The sequence below is a fragment of the Anabrus simplex genome, chromosome 3 (assembly GCF_040414725.1).
Source record: "Anabrus simplex isolate iqAnaSimp1 chromosome 3, ASM4041472v1, whole genome shotgun sequence".
Classification (NCBI taxonomy): domain Eukaryota; kingdom Metazoa; phylum Arthropoda; class Insecta; order Orthoptera; family Tettigoniidae; genus Anabrus; species Anabrus simplex.
The window spans coordinates 67,918,731-67,940,636 of record NC_090267.1 but is presented as its reverse complement, the minus strand read 5'-3'; the positions used below and the strand labels follow the sequence as shown (position 1 = coordinate 67,940,636).

The window sequence follows — 21,906 nt, the reverse complement described above, 5'->3', positions numbered from 1 at the left end:
CTCTCAGCAGTACATCACTCTTAACTAAATCTATCCATTTCCTTCGTGGCCTTCCCACGGGTCGTCTTCCTTCTGTTCTAACTTCCCTTTAATTCTATTCTTGATGATGTTGAGCAGTATTTTTGAAGCATGAGATAGGAGAGTGACAGTTCGATAATCTGAACAGTCCATGGCATTCCTCTTTTTTGGTATTGCAACAGTTCTGGTTTTACTAAAGTCAGGTGGAACTATGCCATTCTCATAGCAATCTGACACCAGCTGAAAAAGGTAACGTTTCATATCGTCACCCAAGTGTTTCAGAAGTTCTGCTGGAATGTTATCTGGACCGGGAGCTTTCTTTTCCTGGAGACTGTGTAGTGCTGCATTAAATTCTGAAGATGTGATTGAGGGACCCTTTCTGCATTCCTTGGTACAGGTCTAGGAAACGATGTAAATAATACAACCAGCTACATTGAAAAAGAACACGAGATAGACGTATTTTACAGAGTAATTTAAATTTAAAATTTCTCCATGTCATGAAAGAACGCGTATTCCGGAACGTGCAGGGATAACTTTGCACACTTTCACCCACTTCGGCATGTCTACAGTGTGCTTCATATCTGCTAAGTTCGAGCGGAATTGTAATTATTTTGTATTCAGCGTTTTAAGGAACACCACAATATCATGTAGCAGGCAGTGTGTAGAGAGGTAGAATCCACAAACACTGGCAGTGCTGACAGTTGGCGAAAAAGCATGGCTTATAGCCTATAGTCAATTCGTATGCGCCAAACAATATTGTCAATGCTGATGAAACTGCATTGTTTGTTTGTTTTATTTTTCAAAATGTTGAGGCCCAAACGGACTTATGGTTTTAAAGGAGAGAACTGCCAGCCGGGAAATGTACTTTGCTGCTTTGCAGTGTACACGGAAGCGAGAGACTTTCTTCCCCCCTCATGGGAAATTTTGAAAAACCACGATGTTTTAAGGGCGTCGGGCACTTTCCATGCAAGTACAAGGAATCTAAAAATGCAAACAGTACAGTAATCCAAAAGATAAAGCATTTGCACTGGGGAGCCAGCATAATTTTTCCTCGTCTTTGAATCGTGTTTTTCTTTCTTTCGTTGCATGAAGTTATTTTTGCCATTGTTTTATCCAAGTGCATTATTTGAATAATGTAAATGCACCTTGTTGGATACATTTCTGAATTAGTGTTTTTCATGGCATTTGAAAAGTTCAAGCTGAGAATCAAGGTAATTGCATGCATTAATGGGTCTTAGAATTGCCATGGTGGGAAATCGTACAAGTATAGTCACTGTATTGTTGTAATGTGGACAGAAGCGAGAGACTTTCTCCCCTCGTCATACGAATGTTCGATAAGCCGCGATGTTTTAAGGGCATTGGGTACTTTCCATGCAAGCACAAGGCATCTAAAATGCATACAGTACAGTAATCCAATTAATAAAGCACTTGAACAGGGGAGCCAGTATAGATTTCTCCTTGTCTTTGAATCATGTTTTCTTTCTTTTGATTTCATTGCGTGAGGTTATGTTTGTTGGTTAGTTATCCAAGTGCATTATTTGAATACTGTAAAAATAGTTTTTTTCCATGGCATTTGAGAGGTTTAAACTGTAAATCCAGGTTAATTGCATGCAGTAACGGGTCTTAGAATATATTGTGACGCTACAAGGGTTGGCATTTCTTAATTACGTGTTGGCGGTTAATTCGAAGTCCGTTTTTTGCATCCCAACGACTTCGAATTAATGAGGTTTTACTGTGTATCTTTAGCATGCTGAGAATATTGTTTAACACGTTGAGTGCCGAGCCGATTGTAGCACACTATTCCACTGGTGCCAGGCTTGTTTTTGAATTGCATTCCGCTGGTGCCAAAGCAATTGTACGCGTTGTAGTCTGTTTATATGATCTTGGGATATATTTATATGATGTACTAAGTAAATTTTATCTCACCATACCATGGTCATGTGTGACGCCATATGGTGTCACATCAATTTTTAGGAAAGATAAAATATAGCGTGGCGCCATATGGTGTCACAGAATTTTTTGACATGGAATGTCCAATACGAATTTCAAATACGAGATATTTATTTGCTAATTCAAATTAACGCAATATTCATGAAAACCTAATAAAATGCAAAACAAGTACTTATATTACATTACATATTGTTGATAACAGTTTTCTGATAACTCTAAACATTGAAAATATGCGTCTCGGCTCGCCCGAGTTCTTGTTACTCGTTGCAATTTTTCAAACCTTATTGGCATCGTTGTTCAAACATCGTCCTTTGTACATTTGTTTCATGTGCTGTTTTCATATTTACGTTTTGCACATCTGATCGGAAAGTTAAGGGGAACGCGCTAACCTTACGCTACCTGGCTGCTGGCGCAGATCGACGCAGCCCGGTTGGTTCACGTCCGCTGCTTCGCTCCTCCCTACCTCTCCGCCACACCCCGATACTCCCGCGGCACTTCTAATTTTATGACTATTTATTTGTTCAATTTTGGCGTTTAAACTTGCGCTGGGTACAGCAAGTTTTCTACTGTCTCCCACGAATATTCCTACCAAATTTCAACCGAATCCGAGTGTAACACATGTATGTGTTCCCTCGTAAGATTATTACCAATATCTTCCATTTTTTTATATTTTTGCACAACTATATAAACTGAGTGATAATACGTACGTAAACGAGGAATAAACAATGCCTGGCGGGCTTTCACCTGTGACAACGACCACAGGCCACTCAGTGGCTTCGGAAGAATACTGTGGCGCCATGTGGTGGCATACAGTAAAAATACATAGCTGGAATAGACCCTGAAGTTCGCCCTTCACGTAGTACCAATTTTACGCGCATAGATGTCACAGCTGATTATCTACGGCGCATCGCCTGAAACTCAACTGTGCCGCCATATGGCGTCACGCCAACTCTGATTTCAAGAACGGTGTGCCGCCATATGGCGTCACGCCATCTCAAATTTGAAGACCACCGTGACGCCATATGGCGGCACGTGGCACCCAACGTGTTAAGAAACATACTAGCATAGCATAACATACCTCAGTGAAAGTTGGATCTGTGAGCCACTCATCTCAGGGCAGCATTTCTGTGCATCACAAAGTGTAAGATATAGCAGATATTTTAGATTCAGGAGATCAAATGGATTGTATCGCTATTGTCCTATCCAAGACTTTTGATAGGATGGACTATGGGAGACTGCTAACAAAAATGTGTCCCATAAGCGTATCCCCTCATCCACATTGTGGGAGGCGGGCAACGCCATGAAGTAGGGGATTTTCTGTAGGAGTGATGCATAACGGGCTACGCATGCCTTCTGACTGCTATGATAGTTGTGAAAGCCCTGTAGGATCCCTAAAAAGTGCTGGCAAACGGGACTCTGTTTAAGATTTCGATGGCAACAATGGTGGAGGTTGGCATGGCAAAGCCGGTGAAGGAGATAGCACTTCTTCTTAAGTTTAAACAAGGAAGAAACCACTGCCTTGTGGTTAAGAGGGATCTTTAGGTGCTTATGGAGATATACCGTAAAAACAATTCTGCACTCTAGCGCAGACAGAAGGCAGCCCCTCCACTGGTTTAGGGTGGTGTGGGCCAATATCTTGCACACGCGAAGCAAATTTGTTACAGAAACTAGACAAAATTTATGCAGGCTGAATTTTATGGAGACGATTTTTGAAATGAAATACAGGACACAAATTGGAATCTGGAATGTGAAAACTGTATAAAACTGGCAGACTGAGAAAAATAATAGCAGAAATGAAAAGGTATAAACTGGAGGTACTTGTGGGTTGAGTGAAATGAGATGAACAGGCTATGGAAAGGTGAGCACAGAAGAGGGTGGTATCTTGTGGTAAAGAGAGTTCTTTAAGGGCTTAGGGAGATATACCCTAGAGAAAAATTCTGCGGTCCAGCACAGACAGGAAGTGACTCCTCCGTTGGACTAGGGTGCTGTGGGCCGATAATTCGTACACTTGAAGCAAACTTATTGGAGTAACCAGACAAAATTTATGCAGGCTGCATTTTATGGAGACGATTTTGCAATGAAATGCAGGACACAAAGTGTATTCTGGAGTGTGAAAACTGTGTATGAAACTGGTAGATGTATAGAAGTATTAGCAGAAATGAAAAGGTGTAAATTGGAGATACGTGGGTTGAGTGAAACGAGATGGACAGGCTGCGGAGAGGTGAGGACAGTAGAGGGTGGTGTCTACATTTTCTCCGGAAGAGAAGCAAGTGAACAGTATTCAAGTGGAGTGGGTGTCTTATTCACGAAGAAAGCAAAAATTAGCACAATGGAAAGGACCCCTGTATCACAAAGGATAATTACTATATGAATAAGAACCATAGGATAATTACTATATAAATTAGAACCAAAGTTAGACCTGTGACCATAGTGCAGTCCTACGCACCTAGTGGGCTGCAGAGAACCAGGGAAGAAAGAATGGATACTGGCTGACACTTGGGAATCAATCCAAAAGTGAAGAGAGTGCAAGGCAGTGGTCAACTCGAGTAGAACAAGAAACCAGAAAGCAGTAGGGAATGACAAAATACAGGGAAGCCAACATGATAAACAAGTGTTTACAGACCAACTGGCAACACAAGCAGAAGAAGCAACAAGAGTTGATAACAGAAAAGGAAAGAAAAGGAGGAACTTTTCAGGGGAGAAACCAGTCAGAGATGTAAACAGAATAACCTTGACATCTGAGACACAGCAGTTCATACGTTAGAGACATCACTACATAGAAGTACTCAATAATCTCAGTACTCAGTTGTCTCAGTGAGAACTGAAGAAGGTGAAACCATTTTGGAGGACCCAGATATTTTTAATATTGGTTGAAATAGAAAGAGTCCACCTTGATATTGGATGTCTTGTAATATGTCTTCATCAGCTGAAGATGTCCCTGACTAGGGGGCAAAATTATGTACTGAAATGTGGAAGATTTTATAATATATTCTTTTTGAATATCCGTTGTATTGAAAAGGTGGACTCCGTAAACCAATATAAACATTATTCTCAATACGGACCAAAAAATTAAATTTATTTCTTGTAATGGACCAGATTTCTTGGTAGAATCGCCAACATGACAGGAGATCGCACAAGCAGTGAGACAAATCAAGAGCGACAAAGCACCCAGTGTATATAACAGTATCGCAAAAGCCGTAAAGGCAGATTCAGATTTAACAGCAGAAATCATGGAGCCACTTTAACACTAATATGGAACGAAAAACACCTTCCTGAAGAATGGGGTAAGGGGGTCCTTATCAAGATACCGAAGATACCAAGGGAAATAACGTTGCTCTCGTATGGTGGAATAAGAGACTCTGTGAAGAACAAGCAGGTTTCAGAGATCAGGTTAACACACTAAGGCCAATCATCGAATAATTTGCCAAGTATCGGACATCTTTGTGTACACTTTTCATTGATTTTGAAAAGGCCTTTGATTCTGTTAACTGGATGAAAATGTGGAGGGCTATGGAAAAGTGAAATTTCACGACAAAAAAAGATAGTCTGCCTTACACAGGCAATGTACAATTGATATTTTTTATTATTATTATTATTATTATTATTATTATTATTATTATTATTATTATTATTATTATTATTATTATTATTATTATTATTATTATTATTATTTAAATGCTATTTGTTTGGAGCGTCGACCTAAAAAGATCTTTTGCCCCTACTTGCACCATATGTGAAAATCCTGCGTGTATTTTGTAAATGGCGGAAGTGTAAAGTGTTGAATGTGAGGAAAGGAGCATTAAGGACGACACAAGGGATATTAATCATTTACAGTTAAGAACCCCTGACCTGGCCGGGACTCGAATCTGGGGCCGCCAGGTGACAGGTGGACGCTTTGCCCCCTACACCGTGGGTCCGGACTACGATTGATATACTTGTCAAATAGAACATAAAGGGAAGGTGTATCAAGCTTTTGGTATGAAATCTGGAGTAAGACAGGGATATCTCCTGTTGCCTGTTGTTTACCTCATGACACTGGATTGTATGTTGAGAGAGGCAATGAACGGAAAGCGGGGCATTCGGTGGGGATTATATAACTGATTGGAAGAACTGGATTATGCAGATGACCTCTGTCTTCTTGCAGAGTTTTTTTAGGACATGGAAATCAAACTGAGCTTGGAAGCTAAAATAAGTAAGCATGAAGATAAATAATAAAAAGACTAAGGAAATGCTCATAAATCATTGTAACAAATCTATCTTGACTAGGTGGAATGGTTATAGAAAGGAAAGAGGAATTTTGCTACTTAGGAAGGCATGGTCAGCCAGGATGGAGGTACTTTTAGAGATATGGTGAGTCGTATAAATAAAGCCAAAGGAGCTTTTGCAAAGTTACAGCCAATATGTACATCCCTCCACATTTGCGTAAAAAAGAAAAGAAGCAAACAATATTCAACTTAAATGTTTAAACTGGTTTACTGTATGGAAGGGAGACCTGGAAAGCGACCAAAGACAGTAGGTTTACAGACTTCTGTAAATCATTGCTTGGGGTACATTGTGAGAATATGGAGGTCAAAGACCATCTTAAACAAAGATCTTGTTGGAAGTAAAACATTTCATTGCCATACAGGGTTTGGATGGCAGGCAGAATCCTTTTCTGAAGCATATCAGAAAGAAGGGACTAATCAAACCACGCAATGACAGGTCACACCAAACAGTAAGCCCCAGTAAATTCACTGCTTTGTCCACATGAATGTGAGGATTTACAGGGGCCCAGTAGACACAATTGTGGTAGTTTACTGTACCGTTAAGTTTGAATTTTGCCTCATCAAACCACACAAATTTCCCAGTAAAATCCTCATCCTTGCAAATCATGCGTCAAACCAATCGCAGTATTCAGTCCTTTAATACAGATTGTCTTTCTTCATCGAGTGTAACAGTCGTGGAACATACACTTTCCACTTTACATCCTTAAGAACATGTCTCACACTTTGAACGCCTCACCCACTTTCGTGTGCCCTGGTGTGTTGATTCTTGCGGTGATCGTGCATAAAGTAGCAACACTGCAGTACTGGACGCTGGGCTTTTAGCTATTCGTGGTTGGCCGGATCTTACCTTGTGCATGTAACTTCGTCCCAGTTGTTCTTCGAATGTACAACAGCACATTTAAGGAGCAAGTATATATTGAATTCCTTGACCTACAACTGAAAGATTTCCATCCCTAACAACTTTTAATGCTGTACGGCGCACTGGACTTTAATCATAAATAAACGACGTGACTTCGGCTCAGTTGTTCTTCAGTTGGATAACACCATCTTAAAGGAGCCAGCATATACTAATCTCCGTATCCAGCAACTCAAGGATTCCTATCTTTAACATCTTTTTAATGCGCACTGGACTTTTTATGAATTTCTGTCATGGAGTTATTTTTTAACATAGTGCTGCACGTCTCTATAATTCTTTTCTCAATATCTCACATGGTATGTACATTTACGAGACCTTATGTGTCTTTACATTGTTTGATTTCTTCGGTATTTATGTTTTAATTTTGCTTTAGGCTGATGATGAACTAATAATAGGTTGAAACTAGTCCCTAATCATTTATGTAATATAAACTCTGTATATTTTGTATTGAAAAGGTGGACCTTAATAATACATTAGTTTAACTCTATTGTAATCACAGTTCAATACGGATCTATCATAATGAAACTTATTTCATTTAATTAAGTGATAACCTTACTGTGGCCATTGTTGCTACTCGACTGTCGTCCGCTCTTCTAGCCACCACCACTTGCGCATGCACAGCAAATTGCCAGTGTCACCCACTCATGACAAACGTAACTGTTACATTATACTTACGCATGAGATTAGTAAGTGTAAGTCCTTTTGTTTCAAATTATTGAATTACAAACAAAGATAACCAGATTAAAATAATATACTGTATTACACAATATTTTAACTACCTACTGGTACCCTTCTTGTGGTTAGTGGATGATCAGAATTACAAAGGCAGTGCAGTGTCAATGGTTAATTTACACTGGACCTTTATTTGAGGTAAGTACTGTAATAGGATTAAGATTAAAATACTCTATAAATCAGAGATGGATCATTGACTTCTTGTCAGCCGACTCAGAATTTTGGTGCGCCTGAAACCACATACTTGTTTCCTCCGAACTTCAAAATGAAACTGTTGCTAAATAATTCGAAAATGTCATAACAGAGCATCTGACTTCTAATCCAATCAATATGTGGAGCTGGAATGGGCCACACTTCAAACTATCATAAAAGATTCGGCAGAAAAAACAATTGGCTGCAAGGAAAGGAAGAGAAATGACTGGTTTGATGTTGATAATAATGAAAACATTCTGAAATTAATTAGTAAAAAATGGGAAGCGTACTTAACCCTTACACAAGATCCTTCCTCTGTAGTGAAGAAAGCATGTTTCCAAGAGCTTAAGATGAAATGTCAGGTTGATATAAGACAGATGAAAAATGAATGGTGGCAGCAGAAAGCCAAGGAACTCTAGACTTTGTCCGATACCAAAGACCTTCAGAATTTCCACGAAAAACAAAAGGAAATTTTTGTGCTCTCTTGCTCTTCATCAGGTGCGCTGAAAGCCATTGACAGTAACACCATCCTTACAGACAGTCAAGACATATTAAGATACTGGAAGGAACACTTCAGTCTACTTTTAAATCAAAGCTCAACTGCTGCCGAAGACTTCCTCCAACATGTGCCACAACATCCTCTGCAACTGTGGATGGCAGTCCAACCAACCTTCCATGAATTCACCAAAGCCCTCAAAAGTATGAAACCAAGAAAATCTCCCGGACTAGATAACATCCCTCTAGAACTTATTCAAAGTGGAGGACTATCTTTGAAGACCAGGATTTTCTCCCTCATTCTAGTAATTTGGGAAACATAGAAGGTGCCTGTCAACATGAAAAATGTCACCTTAGTAACCATGTTCAAGAAAGTTGATCGATGTATCTGTGGCAATTATCGTGGATTTTCCCTATTATCCATAGCAGGAAAAGTTCTGGCAAGGATTTTATTGAACCGTCTTCAGCCTGTCTCTGAAATGGTACTCCTTGAGTCTCAATCTGGGTTTTGGACCTCAAGAGGTACCACTTTTGTGCTAGACAAATCCAAGAGAAAAGCAGAGAACAACAAATCCCACTTCTTTTAGTATTTTACGATCTGGAAAAGGCCTTTGATTCTGTTCCTAGAGAAGTTATGTGGATGGTATTACGGTGCTTTGGCTGTCCTGACCGTTTTGTAGGCTTAATCCGGGTTCTTCATGATGGAATGGTTGGACAAGTTCTTCATCAGATTGAGCTATCAGAGGAATTTCCCATCATATATAGGCTTAAGCAAGGAGATGGAGGTGCCCAGAAGAAGACCTATTGGATGGCTAGAAAGAGATCGACAGACCAGGTTAATGAGGATCTCAAGAGGAGAGGAGTAACATCGGATGCAGTGGAGAGAGAAAAACTATACCAGGACAGAATTCAGAGGAGGTATATTGTTCACAAAGTTCCAGCCTGGCTTGCTGGAAGGAAATCCTGATGATGATGATGATGATGATGAAGAAGTTGTTTCCCACGATTTACGCTTTCCTCCCGTTTACACTGGTAATCCTAGGGTCTCTTGAAAAGTGTAAAATGGCCACAGTGATTATGGATCTAGAAATGCTTTATTTCCATGTTAGAACTCATTTTCTACAACTTTACATAGCACATCATTAATCATGGGAAACACACAGAAACAGAATGTACCAGGATATCACATGAAACTCTTTGTTACTTGAAATGTTCAAAATGCCCTCTGTTAGCATTGATAATGTACATGCATCATAACGCCATCCATGCGTCCGGGATTCATTGTGACGATGGGTTGATGCATGTATCAATGCTAACGGAGGACATTTTCAACATTTCATATAACAAAGAGTTTCATATTATATGCTGGTACATTCTGTTCCTGTGTGTTTCCCTTGTCTAATGTACTATGTAGAGTAATAGAAAATAGGTTCTAACATGGAAATAAAGTGTTTCTGGACCCATTTCCACGTAACATATTTTCTTCTTCTATGTGTGAGGATTGTGTCTTGAAAGTTTGGCATTAATTTATTGTCACATCCAGTATAAATGATATGACTAAAGATATGGATTTCATTTTAAAAAAATATGTAACACTTAGGTTCTTCAGTCTGCCAAAACTAATTTTGAATATTTTTTATTTTATTTTATGAAATATTTCCTCTCTTGCAGAGCCTGCCTTGCGACAAAGAATACGAGTACTTCATTAATTTTTATAAGAGAAATAGATATACTTGAGAAATTTTAATGATGACCTAACTGAAGGATTTCTTAGAATTATCAAGGCTATGATGGCAGTCTCCCTTAACTTTGTAACTGGCAGAGACATGTGTTTCCAAAAATTGGCGGCAGAAACGGGAATTGTTTGCCTCGCTCCAATCATGAGACCCACTATGTCAATTTCCTGTAGTTGGTGTTTCTCCCTGTAGTAAGGAATTGTTGGTAGGTAAATATTCCTCTTCTCAAGGTTGACATCTGAGGGATGCGACTTATGGCTTTCAAAGTGAACAGTGGGGTTGGTGATGTAACCTCTCTTCTTATTCTTGAAGGCAATGATGTTGATCCTTCTGTGGCTTCCATTGTCCGCTAAGCCATTGGAAATCATGGTCTTTCAGTGTTGTCGCAAATAACGAGCTGATGTTATGATGTTGCGTGTTCCTTAAAAATTCACCACAAGATCCCAAGAGTTTCAATCTCCTTCAGGCAGCGCCTACAAAGGAAATCGTTCTGAGATCTTCCTGGTACCGATCTAACTGCTGAAATGTTTGGTGTCATCTTAATTGCCTCATGCCATTCACTACATGACAAGCCTTGAATGTCTCGAATCCAGGAGTTGGCAGGAGTATATTCATTGTATAAACATGCACTTCTTCCTTTCTGCTGCAAGTTACACCACTTACTGAATGCCCTTTCTCTCAGTAATCTTCCCGCTTTTCTGGCATCAGTTATTTCTAAGCGAGGATGTAGCAAATTGTCAGATGGAGGGACATTGAGGAATTGTACTGAGAGAGTTATTTCTTCTTTTAGATTACTTGTAGCATGGATGAATTCATCACCTGAGCTTAATAGTACCTTACAGATACAAGATGGAAAAAAGAAAACATACGGTAACATATTTATACCTGGAAAAGAAGCAACTTTATTAAAATAGTCTATTTATTCTGTATGGTACCTTAATTAAGGCACACCCGCTTCCTTCCAACTTCCAGGCCTTTCCTATCCCATTGTCGCCATAAGACCTATCTGTGTCAGTGCGATGTAAAGCCACTAGGAAAAAAAAAAAGGATTCAAACGTACAAAATTTTCATCCCAAAGAGGGATGAAATTGGAGAAAATTCTCCTTTAAGATATGTTGAAGTCTTACATCATGTGTAAACCGCATGAACTCAGCACCAAGATTCGAGACATGGCAGCCCTGCAATCGCCAAGGTCAGCCTTGAACTTGTTCCAAGGAGTGAGAGAACAGATATCAGATCAATAATGCGTCAGCCACAACACAGGGAAGAAAGATGAAAGATGAAAGTTTCTTTCTACCCTGCTTACACATAAGGTGGCTGTGTCAGCCTGTCTTCAAGATCACCTAGGAATTATATTAATTTAATATATATATATACTGGGTAATGAAACTACTCACTAAGGAAATATTGTCACATCGGGTACATATAAGTGCTGTTGGACAACAATCCAGCACCTCAGCTTCTCCAGAATCTATAAAAGTAGTTAGTGGGATTGAAACCTATAACATTATTATTACTCACATAATATGAAATCCCTAAAGTTTGAGAAATATAAATAAAATTAGCGTGAAATTCATTATTTTCAGTATGCTGCTCTTCAGTTACTGAATGCTCATCAGTTTGGTTGTTTTGTTAAAGGAATTACCATATTGACTCGCGTATTAGACCCCTTTTCCTCCCACTTTTACAGCCAAAAAATGTAAAAGGGGGTCCAGTATGCGACAACCTCAAATGTTGTGCAGTGAACACATGACTTCTAGGCTATAAAGAGCTTTAAATTGTACATGCAAACATTCTACACTGTTCTTTAATAAACTTATAAATGTATTTGAGTTATACTGGCTATTTTCGTTGGAAGGCAGTATATCTAAATGTAAAAAGTCAATAAACGGTGAACACGACTTTTAGGCCTACATATGAAGTAAATATAATCCATTTTAGTTAATCATATCACGTCGTTTCATCTTATTAATTCCTTTGATGATGTCGATGTCAGAAGGGCATACAGTCGTAAAAACTCGCTACAAAGATTCATCTCACTTCATACTCGACCCTGTAGGGAAAAGGGATAAAGGTATCATGTTATGACATTATGCAATATTGATACAAAATAACTCAGTGGCCAGTCATTTGTCTCTGTCAGTTGAGCAGTAGGCCTGCCACACAGAAAACCTGATCACTGTTTTCATTTTAATTGTCTTGCGCCGCTAACTTCCCTGCTACCAGCGTGTCGTCATTTCAAGTGACGTCATCTTCACTGCTATCTCGTCAGACATGCACTGCAATAGAGACCAAGAGCATTCGAGATCCCATCTTTTTGAACCTTTTAAAAATAATTTCATTCCCGACCATAGAGTCCAAACTGTGTGTTATTCCCAAATGGTTTCTGGAAATGGTCTCTGATATTCCCTGCTGGCATATGTGTAGCAGAAACCACTCCTTTTGAATAAAGCCGTGTTGTTGAAGTGTGCCAAACTGCCAGCTGATAACTAGCGTATGTTACGAGTTGTACTTCTGAATGTAATACATAGTGACTGTAAGCATTCTTTTGATAACTGCGGCTGTTGAAAGTCAGACCCTTATTTTTAATTATATTTCATGTTTGTTCTCTACATTTATCACACCAGGATTTACCTGAACAGCTGTAAATGAGATAAGAGAGACCGCATTGTTTAGGTCAGGTATGCTATCGCCCGGATAGTGCCAAAAAAATTTCCACGACGGAAAGAATAAAAATAAATAACAGGAAAGTTTGCCGCATGTATGGATATCTACAGGTGTGGCGGTAATGCTTTTATTATCATAATGTTTAATTTCGTACATTCGTTGTCTCCCATTTTTTATCAATGCATACCCTAGTATGTTTTGTTTGGCATCACCGAAAGTCGTTGAAAGTAAGTGGGGACATAAAAAATCAGTATTATTATTATTATTTGTTAGGTACGGTGGCGAGTAAAACAATTGTGATTGGGTTGTTTTTATCACATTTTAAACCTACTTCTCTCTCAAAAGACCCTATATTGGCCCGTGTTACAAGTTATTAAACGATCACTTTGTTAATGATCTCGCCGGCCTATATCAATAGGCTTATCAACAACCGTGAATATTTCTTAACTAAACTCGTTTCCTCATCCCGAGGAGGTGCAGCTCTTTTTTAGATGGGCCCCCCGTGGAAGGGAGTTGCCTGTACCATTTTTACCGCAAATCAACCTTCCTGCCATTCGTAAATCTCAGGCAATTCGGTACCGGTAATCAAACTCAAGCTCCCGAGAACGGCAGCTAATTGTGCCAACCATTACGCTGGCGGACATTCTTAACTACAAAACACAGACATATATACATGACTGATGCGTGCTTGCAATGCGCGGGTCGGACACGAAACTATTCACCTATTTGTGTGATGTCATCAGAGCTGCAGTAGGCCTATGCTATGGAGGCAGATGTTTCTTAACTACGAAACACAGATGTACCGCATGACTTCGACACGTTTTCATTGCGTGGGTCGTACGGTTGAAACTATTCACAAATTTGTGTGATGTCATCAGAGCTGCATAAGGCTTGTACCCGCTTTGAAGCGGAACCGTTGTTATTCTCTGACAAATTACGTTGGGGGTTGTTGTGTGTAAGATTTATTTTTTTCATTTTCTTCGTCTCGGAAAGCCAAGGGGGATCTAATACGCGAGGTGGTCTACTACATGAATACATATGGTATATGTAATGGAAAGGGAACAAGCTAGTGAAGATATACAAATGTGAGATGGGATAAAGGGTATTGTATATATGTTTCTTAATTCATATTAGTAAATAAATTAATTTTCCTAGCTATTTTTAAATAAATCATCTCTTTTCCTAGCTCCCAGGCGATGACACTAGACCCCAGAACTTTAATACTACCTGAGGATATTCCACCTTCGCAGGCTCAAGACAGAAGCCCTAGTCCATCCAATCTTCTTACAGAAAGGTAAGTTAATTTACACTGTACCATGAAAGGTCTTGGGAGTAAAACAATTGTGATTGGGTTGTTTTTATCACGTTTTAAATCTACTTCTCTCTCAAAAGACCCTATATTGGCCCGTGTTATGAGTTATTAAACCCACAAGGTTTGTCCAAAAAGAAACAGACTTCATCAAAACTATTTATTCACTCTTTATACAACTTAACTAGATTTATTCCTTTCAAACTACTGTCCTCACCTGCTAATAAAGTATTCTCAGCATTTCTACAATGATTAAAATCCATTCTAGAACACTGTTTGTAGAATGGCTCCCAGTTTCCATAGATATTTTCTTCACTCTCTCTTGTAGTCTTGAAACAACAGCCTTTCAACTTAGGAAGGAGAAAACATAAATTCATCAGCTGGTTGCTATCTCAGTTGACTAATTTATAACATCTTGATTGATTTTAACATGCACTTATTTCTATTCATCTATTGGCATGTGAAGAACAGATTTTGCCACATTCTCTTGCTTGTTGAATTTTCCCCTTAAAATTGAGTATAATTCACTTTTATTAATTCGTATTCTGCTGTTTCACTGATGGTCAACGAACGAATTCCCTATACCACGTCAATTGCTCTCTTTCAATGTAATAACAGCCACTCAGGTTTTGCATTATCATCACTGGATATTCTGCCTGGTTTGAAACAGTGATAATACTCACAATATTCTATCTGACTTATACATTCATACCAAGAGATTCTGTAGATACCTTGTCTAGTTTGATACAAAATTTCACTCAGGCTTATTGCTCTTCAAGGTCCTTAATTTCTTTCAGGTAAGAAAAAATTTCTGCCGGCATGAAACACAACCTACAGTGCATTTACAATGAAAATAAGCTATTATAGATTTGTGCAAGGAGGTAGATTTTTTAAAAAAATCTGCTTTACATTGCACCGACACAGATAGGTCTTATGGCGATGATGGGATAGGAAAGGGCTAGAAGTTGGAAGGAAGCAACCATGGCCTTAATTAAGGTACAGCCCCAGCATTTGCCTGGTGTAAAAGTGGGAAACCACGGAAAACCCTCCTCAGGGCTGCCAACAGTGGGGTTCGAACCCATTATCTCCCGAATGCAAGCTGATAGCTAAGTGACCCAAACCGCACAGCCACTTGCTTGGTAATATTATTTCTAAGCACAGTCACTAGACAATGCCTTTCTACTCTTGACCGTTGGCACTATTTGAACAGTTTGTTTTCTTTGGCGATAGACGTCATATTTCAATAGATTTAAATGCACTTGTATCACTATGTTGGTGCTCTTAGCTTCTAAAACAGAGCAGTATGAAAATGCTGGTTTTAGAATTGTTTTACTTCTGTTGAAGAAAACCACCTCTCATGTCTCTTTTGGATGACCTAGAATCAGGATTGAACCTGAGACATCTCACAGGCAACATTCGTACCGCAGAGAAAGCAGACTAGAAATGTTTTAATAAGAGATATTGGTAGAGCCAGGCAATTGCTTAGATGACAAACATTAAATCTTCGTTATCAACCCTACTTCATTTACTTCTAGACCTGCAAATTTATCATTGGATGTATATTTGTTTTTCTGTTTTGAATTCATGGAGAGAGACTAAATATAGATATTCTCAAGTACTATATACTTGTAGGTTCGAACCCCACTGTTGTCAGGCCTGAAGATGGTTTTTCTGTGGTTTTCCGTTTTCATACCAGGCAAATGCTGGGTCTATACCTTAATTAAGGCCACGGCCGCTTCCTTCCCACTCCTAGCCTTTTCCTGTCCCATCATCGCCATAAGACCTATCTGTATTGGTGCAACATAAAAAAAAAAATAAAAATAAAAAAAAAACAATTATCTACTCTCGAAGGACAAGTCTAGACATCGTCATCTTTCTCAATTTATTGTTATGGTGTGATGTGATATTGTGTGGCCTCTGAAGAGACCTGGTGCAGGTCTTTCTTGTTGACCCCCATGGACAACCTGCACACCTGGGTGTGTGTGTGTGATGATGGTTACGATGATGATGATGATGATGATGATGATGATGATGATGATGATATAGGGAGAGGTGATACCCAGTGTCAGCACATAGCATGCTCCTGTTGAATAACACCAAGAGGTCTGACCAAAGCTTAACGTCCCCATCCAACAGACGAATCACCATCAAAAGTGTCATATGCCTTCACTCCATATGGACACATGTTTGGAATTGAATCCAGGCTTTTGGAACAAATCTATTGATTCGAAATTGTACATCACTACCTCTCTAACATTCTGATGATGAAATTTTTTTTCATCAATGAGACTTGAACCAGGTAACTGCGGTGTAAGATCTTCAAGATTTGACACGTCAACAATCACGGTCACCAGTTGGGCTGTTGTTACAGTGAACTGGATATAGTCCTGACGTTCAACACATACCCGTGCGGCAGTTTCTGATCTCAAAACTTGGCCCGCCCTAGTGATAATGAGGGTTGTCAGTTGGCCTGTCCTGGTGATAATGAGGGTTGTCAGTCAGTTCCTTTCCTCCAGACAAGGGGCGCGTGTCGTTTAAAAGGCAAGTAGGCGCTGTCAAGAGCAAGGTTGTCGCATTTTGCGTAGATTATTTAAACATGTTAGCATTTAATTTATTCTAAAGACAAAATATAAATATAGAAACCTGATCATGAACCACAGCACAAACCAATATTGCACAATATTTTGTTTTGTGCCTGACCCGTTCAGAGGTCGCAGATGTTAGAAGAACGAAAGAAAGAAAGAAAGAAAAAAAGAAAGAAAAAAGAAAAACAGAAGGAATTGGCAAATTAACTCGGCAAAGAACTTTCAGATAGCCGTAAATAATGGTCATTAGCAATTTTAAATATAAATAGCAAGTCTGCCTGAATACAATGCTTGAATTCATATCAAAGTAAACATATTAAGATATTACTTTAATGCAGATATCAGTGTCTCGCTTTCAGTAAGAAAAGGAAAAGTAAAATCATGAATTATGGACTGGGATGATGATAATAATAATAATAATAATGATAATAATAATAATAATAATAATAATAATAATAATAATAATAATAATAATAATAATAATAATAATACCGAGCGAGTTGGTGGTTCATTTAGAGGCGCGCAGATGTGAGCTTGAATTCGGGAGATAGTGGATTTGAACCCCACTGTAGGCAGCCCTGAAGGTGTTTCTCCGTTGTTTCCCATTTTCACACCAGGCAAATGCTGGGGCTGTACCTTAATTAAGGCCACAGTCGCTTCCTTCCCACTCCTAGCCGCTTCCTATCCCATTGTCGCCATAAGACCTATCTGTGTCAGTGCGACGTTAAGGCAAGTGTAAAATAATAATAATAATAATAATAATAATAATAATAATAATAATAATAGTAATAATAATAATAATAATAATTCGTAAGAAGCTTGTTCCATGATATTAATGTTCATTTTAGGGGTTGGACATAGTCCAACATTGTACAACTAAGGTTGTTAGCCTTATAGGGCCTCATGTTGTTTTCTGGCGAAAAGCAGGCATTTCCCTCTACCTTAAATATGTATGGTTTTCCCGCCAATACTCAGGTGGCTAACTGCAGTGGTTACCCACTGGGCGATGGGGTCGCCACATCTCTACGCCTGAGACAGGGTGACAGCTTATCCCCAACACTCTTCAACGTGATTCTGGATAAGGTCATGAAAACACTGTGGAAACATAATGACTCAGGTGCTATAATAGGTAGTAAAAATAAACATGTCAAACCCAAGTGTTTGGCCTTTGCTGATGATTTGGCACTCTTCGCTGAGACAGAATAGGAAGCAATAACACAGATAAATGAACTGCAGGAGATAGCCGAGAAAACAGGTTTGAAAATCTCCTTCACAAAAACAGAGATGATGAGCATGGACAGGAATTATGTGAAGAGAACAATGAAGACGAAATATGGCGAAGTGAAGGTCACAAAGCAGTTTAAATACCTGGGAGAGATTATCAGCAGCAATGGGATGGATAAAGAGGCCGTGGAAAATAGAAGACTTAAGTTGGAAAGGCTAAACATTGCCACCAAAGCCATTTACAACAAAAAGAATCTTTCTATCAATGCGAAACTAAGACATTATGATGCTGTGGTAAAACCAGTGATTCTGTTTGAGGTGGAAACAGCAACACTAACGAACCTGGAAAAACTACTAAAGATTGAAAGGAGAATATTGAGGAGGATTTACGGCCCAAGGGTGGTAGAGGGAAACTACAGATTACAATCAAATAAGGAGATATACAAAAGAACAGAAGACCTGGAAACAACAATAAGGAAAATATGGCTGCGATTCTATGGACACATGGTCAGAATGGATCCCAGCGCCCACTCACAACTTCATCTCCTTGACTCAAGACACGGCCAACTAGACTCTCTCATTGGCATGATGGCAGAAGCAGACATTCTGTGTGATACAATGGAGCTCCCTGGTGTATCGAGGGAAAGTATCCACAATGGCCGAAATGGTAGGAGTATTGACCTAAATCTAATTGATGATATCAGTCGGCAGATAATGGAGAAACAGTACAAAGAAGAGGTGCATCTTGAGACTGCAAGATCACTGTTGAAGAACATAATGGCTATTCCTCTCAAAAACCTAAAAACGGAAATAAAGAATGGCCTCATGAAGCTGGAAGAAGTTTTAGAGGCTGGAGCAACATGTAGGATGTCGTGGAAGAAATCTGCAGAAGAACTAAAGCAGAGACCAACTACCACGGAGAATAAGGAATTGTCCAACACATCACCAGTGACAAATGACTCGGAGGAAGATCAAGGGAAATGGGAAACGTTTCTGTCCAAGAAGAAGAGAAAGAAGAAGAGTGAGGATAGGAAGCACGAAGATATTCCAACGAAACAGGCCAGTAATGATCCTGAAAGTCCAGCGCTTAGCGAAAGTGGGAAACGACCTCATTTTAAATCTAGGAGTCGTTCAGAAGCCATAATCATCAAACCAATGAACGGTAAGACTTTCGCTGATGTTTTGAAGGATATCAGGAACAGGGTGAAGCCGGAAGACAGTGGAGCAGGCATTCGATCTATCCGTAAAACAAGAGCTGGAGCTGTTCTTCTTGAATTCAACAAAACAACTAAGATTGAAAATAGGGAGGTATTCAGTAATTCTCTGAGAGATGCCCTCGGACGAGATGGCGATGTAAAGGCTTTAATCCCCCGAACCACACTGGAGATTCGAGACATGGATGGTATCACTACCGCCGCAGACGTGGAGGAAGCTGTAAGACGAGATTCCGGTAATCCCCATGGAAACAAACTACTCCCCTTACTCCCTTACCCCCTCCTATCCCCTACCTATATTCAATTTTCGGTTCTTACTTCCTCTTGTATTTCATGACAAGGCTAAATTAAATGTCATCCTCATAATAATACTTACCTTACCATTTTCACTTTTCTATTTCTTATTTCTTTCCTTTCCTTAGATATCAAAAAATCCATATCAGTACTAATAGTCTCATATTCTAAGAGTTTTTATATATACCACTATCCTCCTTTTGAAGTACTAAAACAAAATTATATCATTTGTTACCTAGCAACCAAAATTTTATTCCTTGAATAACAATTGTGAACTATACTACATCATTTTAACCTCAAGATCAGCAAGAGTGCTCAAGAACCTCTACATGAACTTCAATTTTTAATTCTTGCCATTTTTTTTTGTGTAGGCTGATGATGACATGGACAGATGTCGAAACTGGTCCCTTAAGAAATTAAATATGTTGCTACATTGATTCGTGCAACAGTGTTATTGTATTGAAAAGGTGGAACATTTTTCCTTTTTTAACATTGTTACTATTTGTTCAATACGGATCAGTTATGAAGTTTTTTAAATCCCCATGGAGAACTGAAAATATCAGTCTTGAAACCAAACAGCTGGGGACAGAAACTTGCCATCTTCGAAACCAAAGATGAGGACGCTCAGAAACTATTGGAAGCAGGAAGAATTAAGATAGGATGGCTATACTGCAGAGTACGAGCTAGAACAATGTTACCTCGCTGCTTCCGATGCCTATCATATGGACACCTGGCAAGAAACTGCACAGGCCCCAGGCCCCGACAGGAGTAAGCTCTGTTTTAAGTGTGGAGAATCTGGCCACAAGGCAGTAAACTGTAAAAAGAACAATCCACGATGCATGCTTTGCACAGACAAGGGCGTCAATGAAACTAAATGAAATCATATTCCTGGATCGTGAGCATGTGCAATATTTCGTGAAGCTCTGGAAAAGGCAAAAAATCACAGTAAATGCGAATACTTCAAGCAAACATGCACAGGAGTCAAACAGCTAACGATCTTATGACACAGCTGATTTACAAGATGGAAGTAGACATCGTTATTATTAGTGAACCATATCAAGATAGGGACCATCCAGGGTGGTTTGTGGATAACCTTGGAACAGCTGCAATTTGGATACCAGATCTAGGAAAAGTCCCAGTAGCACAGCATGGATGCGATGACAGTTTTGTTTGGGTACAGACTGGGGGAATCACTATTGTAAGCTGTTATTTTACGCAAAATGAATCTGTTTCCAACTTTCAGATGAAACTTGATGGTCTTGAGGATGTAATACGCAAAATGGAAAAAAAACTAGTGGTCGCTGGTGACGTAAATGCTCAAGCGTTGGAATGACGCATGCCACAAACAGACTCCAGAGGACATCGTATAATGGAGATGGCAGCCAGAACGGGTTTGGTGGTCAACAACATTGGAAATGTGCCAACATTTCGACGGCTAGGATGTCAGGGAACAATACCGGATGTAACCTTCTCATCAGAGGATATTACGCCTAAGATTTCTGAATGGCAAGTGATCAAGAACTACACGGGGAGTGATCATCAATATATCATCTTTCGACTGCTCCAAGAATCTCCTCAAGAAAGAAACATCTTGCGCAGGCCAGCACGGTGGAACGTAGCCGGTATTGACAAGGAAAAGTTCATTGATGTACGGAATGGAATTGAGAACATAACTGAAAAATGTTTTGCTCGTAGAGGGAAAGAAGCAGCTGGTGTATGTGTTGAACTCACTATGCAGCTAATCCATCAAGCATACAACGCCTCAATGTCCCGAAGGAGACCGCGAAATAGCAAGCACCCAGCGTACTGGTGGACCGAAGAGATTGCTGAACTGAGAAAGAATTGTCTACGACTTCAACGCAGGGATCAGAGGATGAGAGGCAGTCAAGAGAATACCTCAGTCACAGCGGAGTACAAGTCAGCGAAGAAGGAACTCCGTAATGCAATCAGAAAAAGTAAAGCTGATAAATGGTGGGCACTGGCTAAAGAAGTAGAAGATGATCCATGGGGACAAGGTTATAAGATTGTAATGAAGAAACTCGGGACATTTTCAACCCCGAGTGCGGATCCGCAAACAATTAAACAAATTGTGGATGCACTATTTCCAGACCATTCAGGGAGGATTGACTGTGACGATGAAAAAGAACTGGATGATATACCCCTCTTCACTGTAGAAGAGCTGAATAGAGCTATTAGCTCTCTTAGAAACAAGAAAACTCCAGGGCCAGATGGTATACCTACAGAAGTGCTAAAGATAATATCAGAACTATGTCCAGAACTGTTGCTGATCATGTACAATCATTGCCTGC

The 21,906-nt window shown here is 39.4% G+C and overlaps 1 protein-coding gene across 1 annotated transcript in view; it reads left to right on the top strand.

Moving 5' to 3' along the window:
- Positions 1–21,906, top strand: part of LOC136866656 (trichohyalin) — a 185,328-nt gene that overhangs the window by 120,908 nt on the left and 42,514 nt on the right. Inside the window, exon 15 of the mRNA XM_067143774.2 lies at positions 11,095–11,174. Coding sequence (XP_066999875.2) covers positions 11,095–11,174 — 80 coding nt within the window. The remainder of the gene's footprint in view (positions 1–11,094; positions 11,175–21,906) is intronic.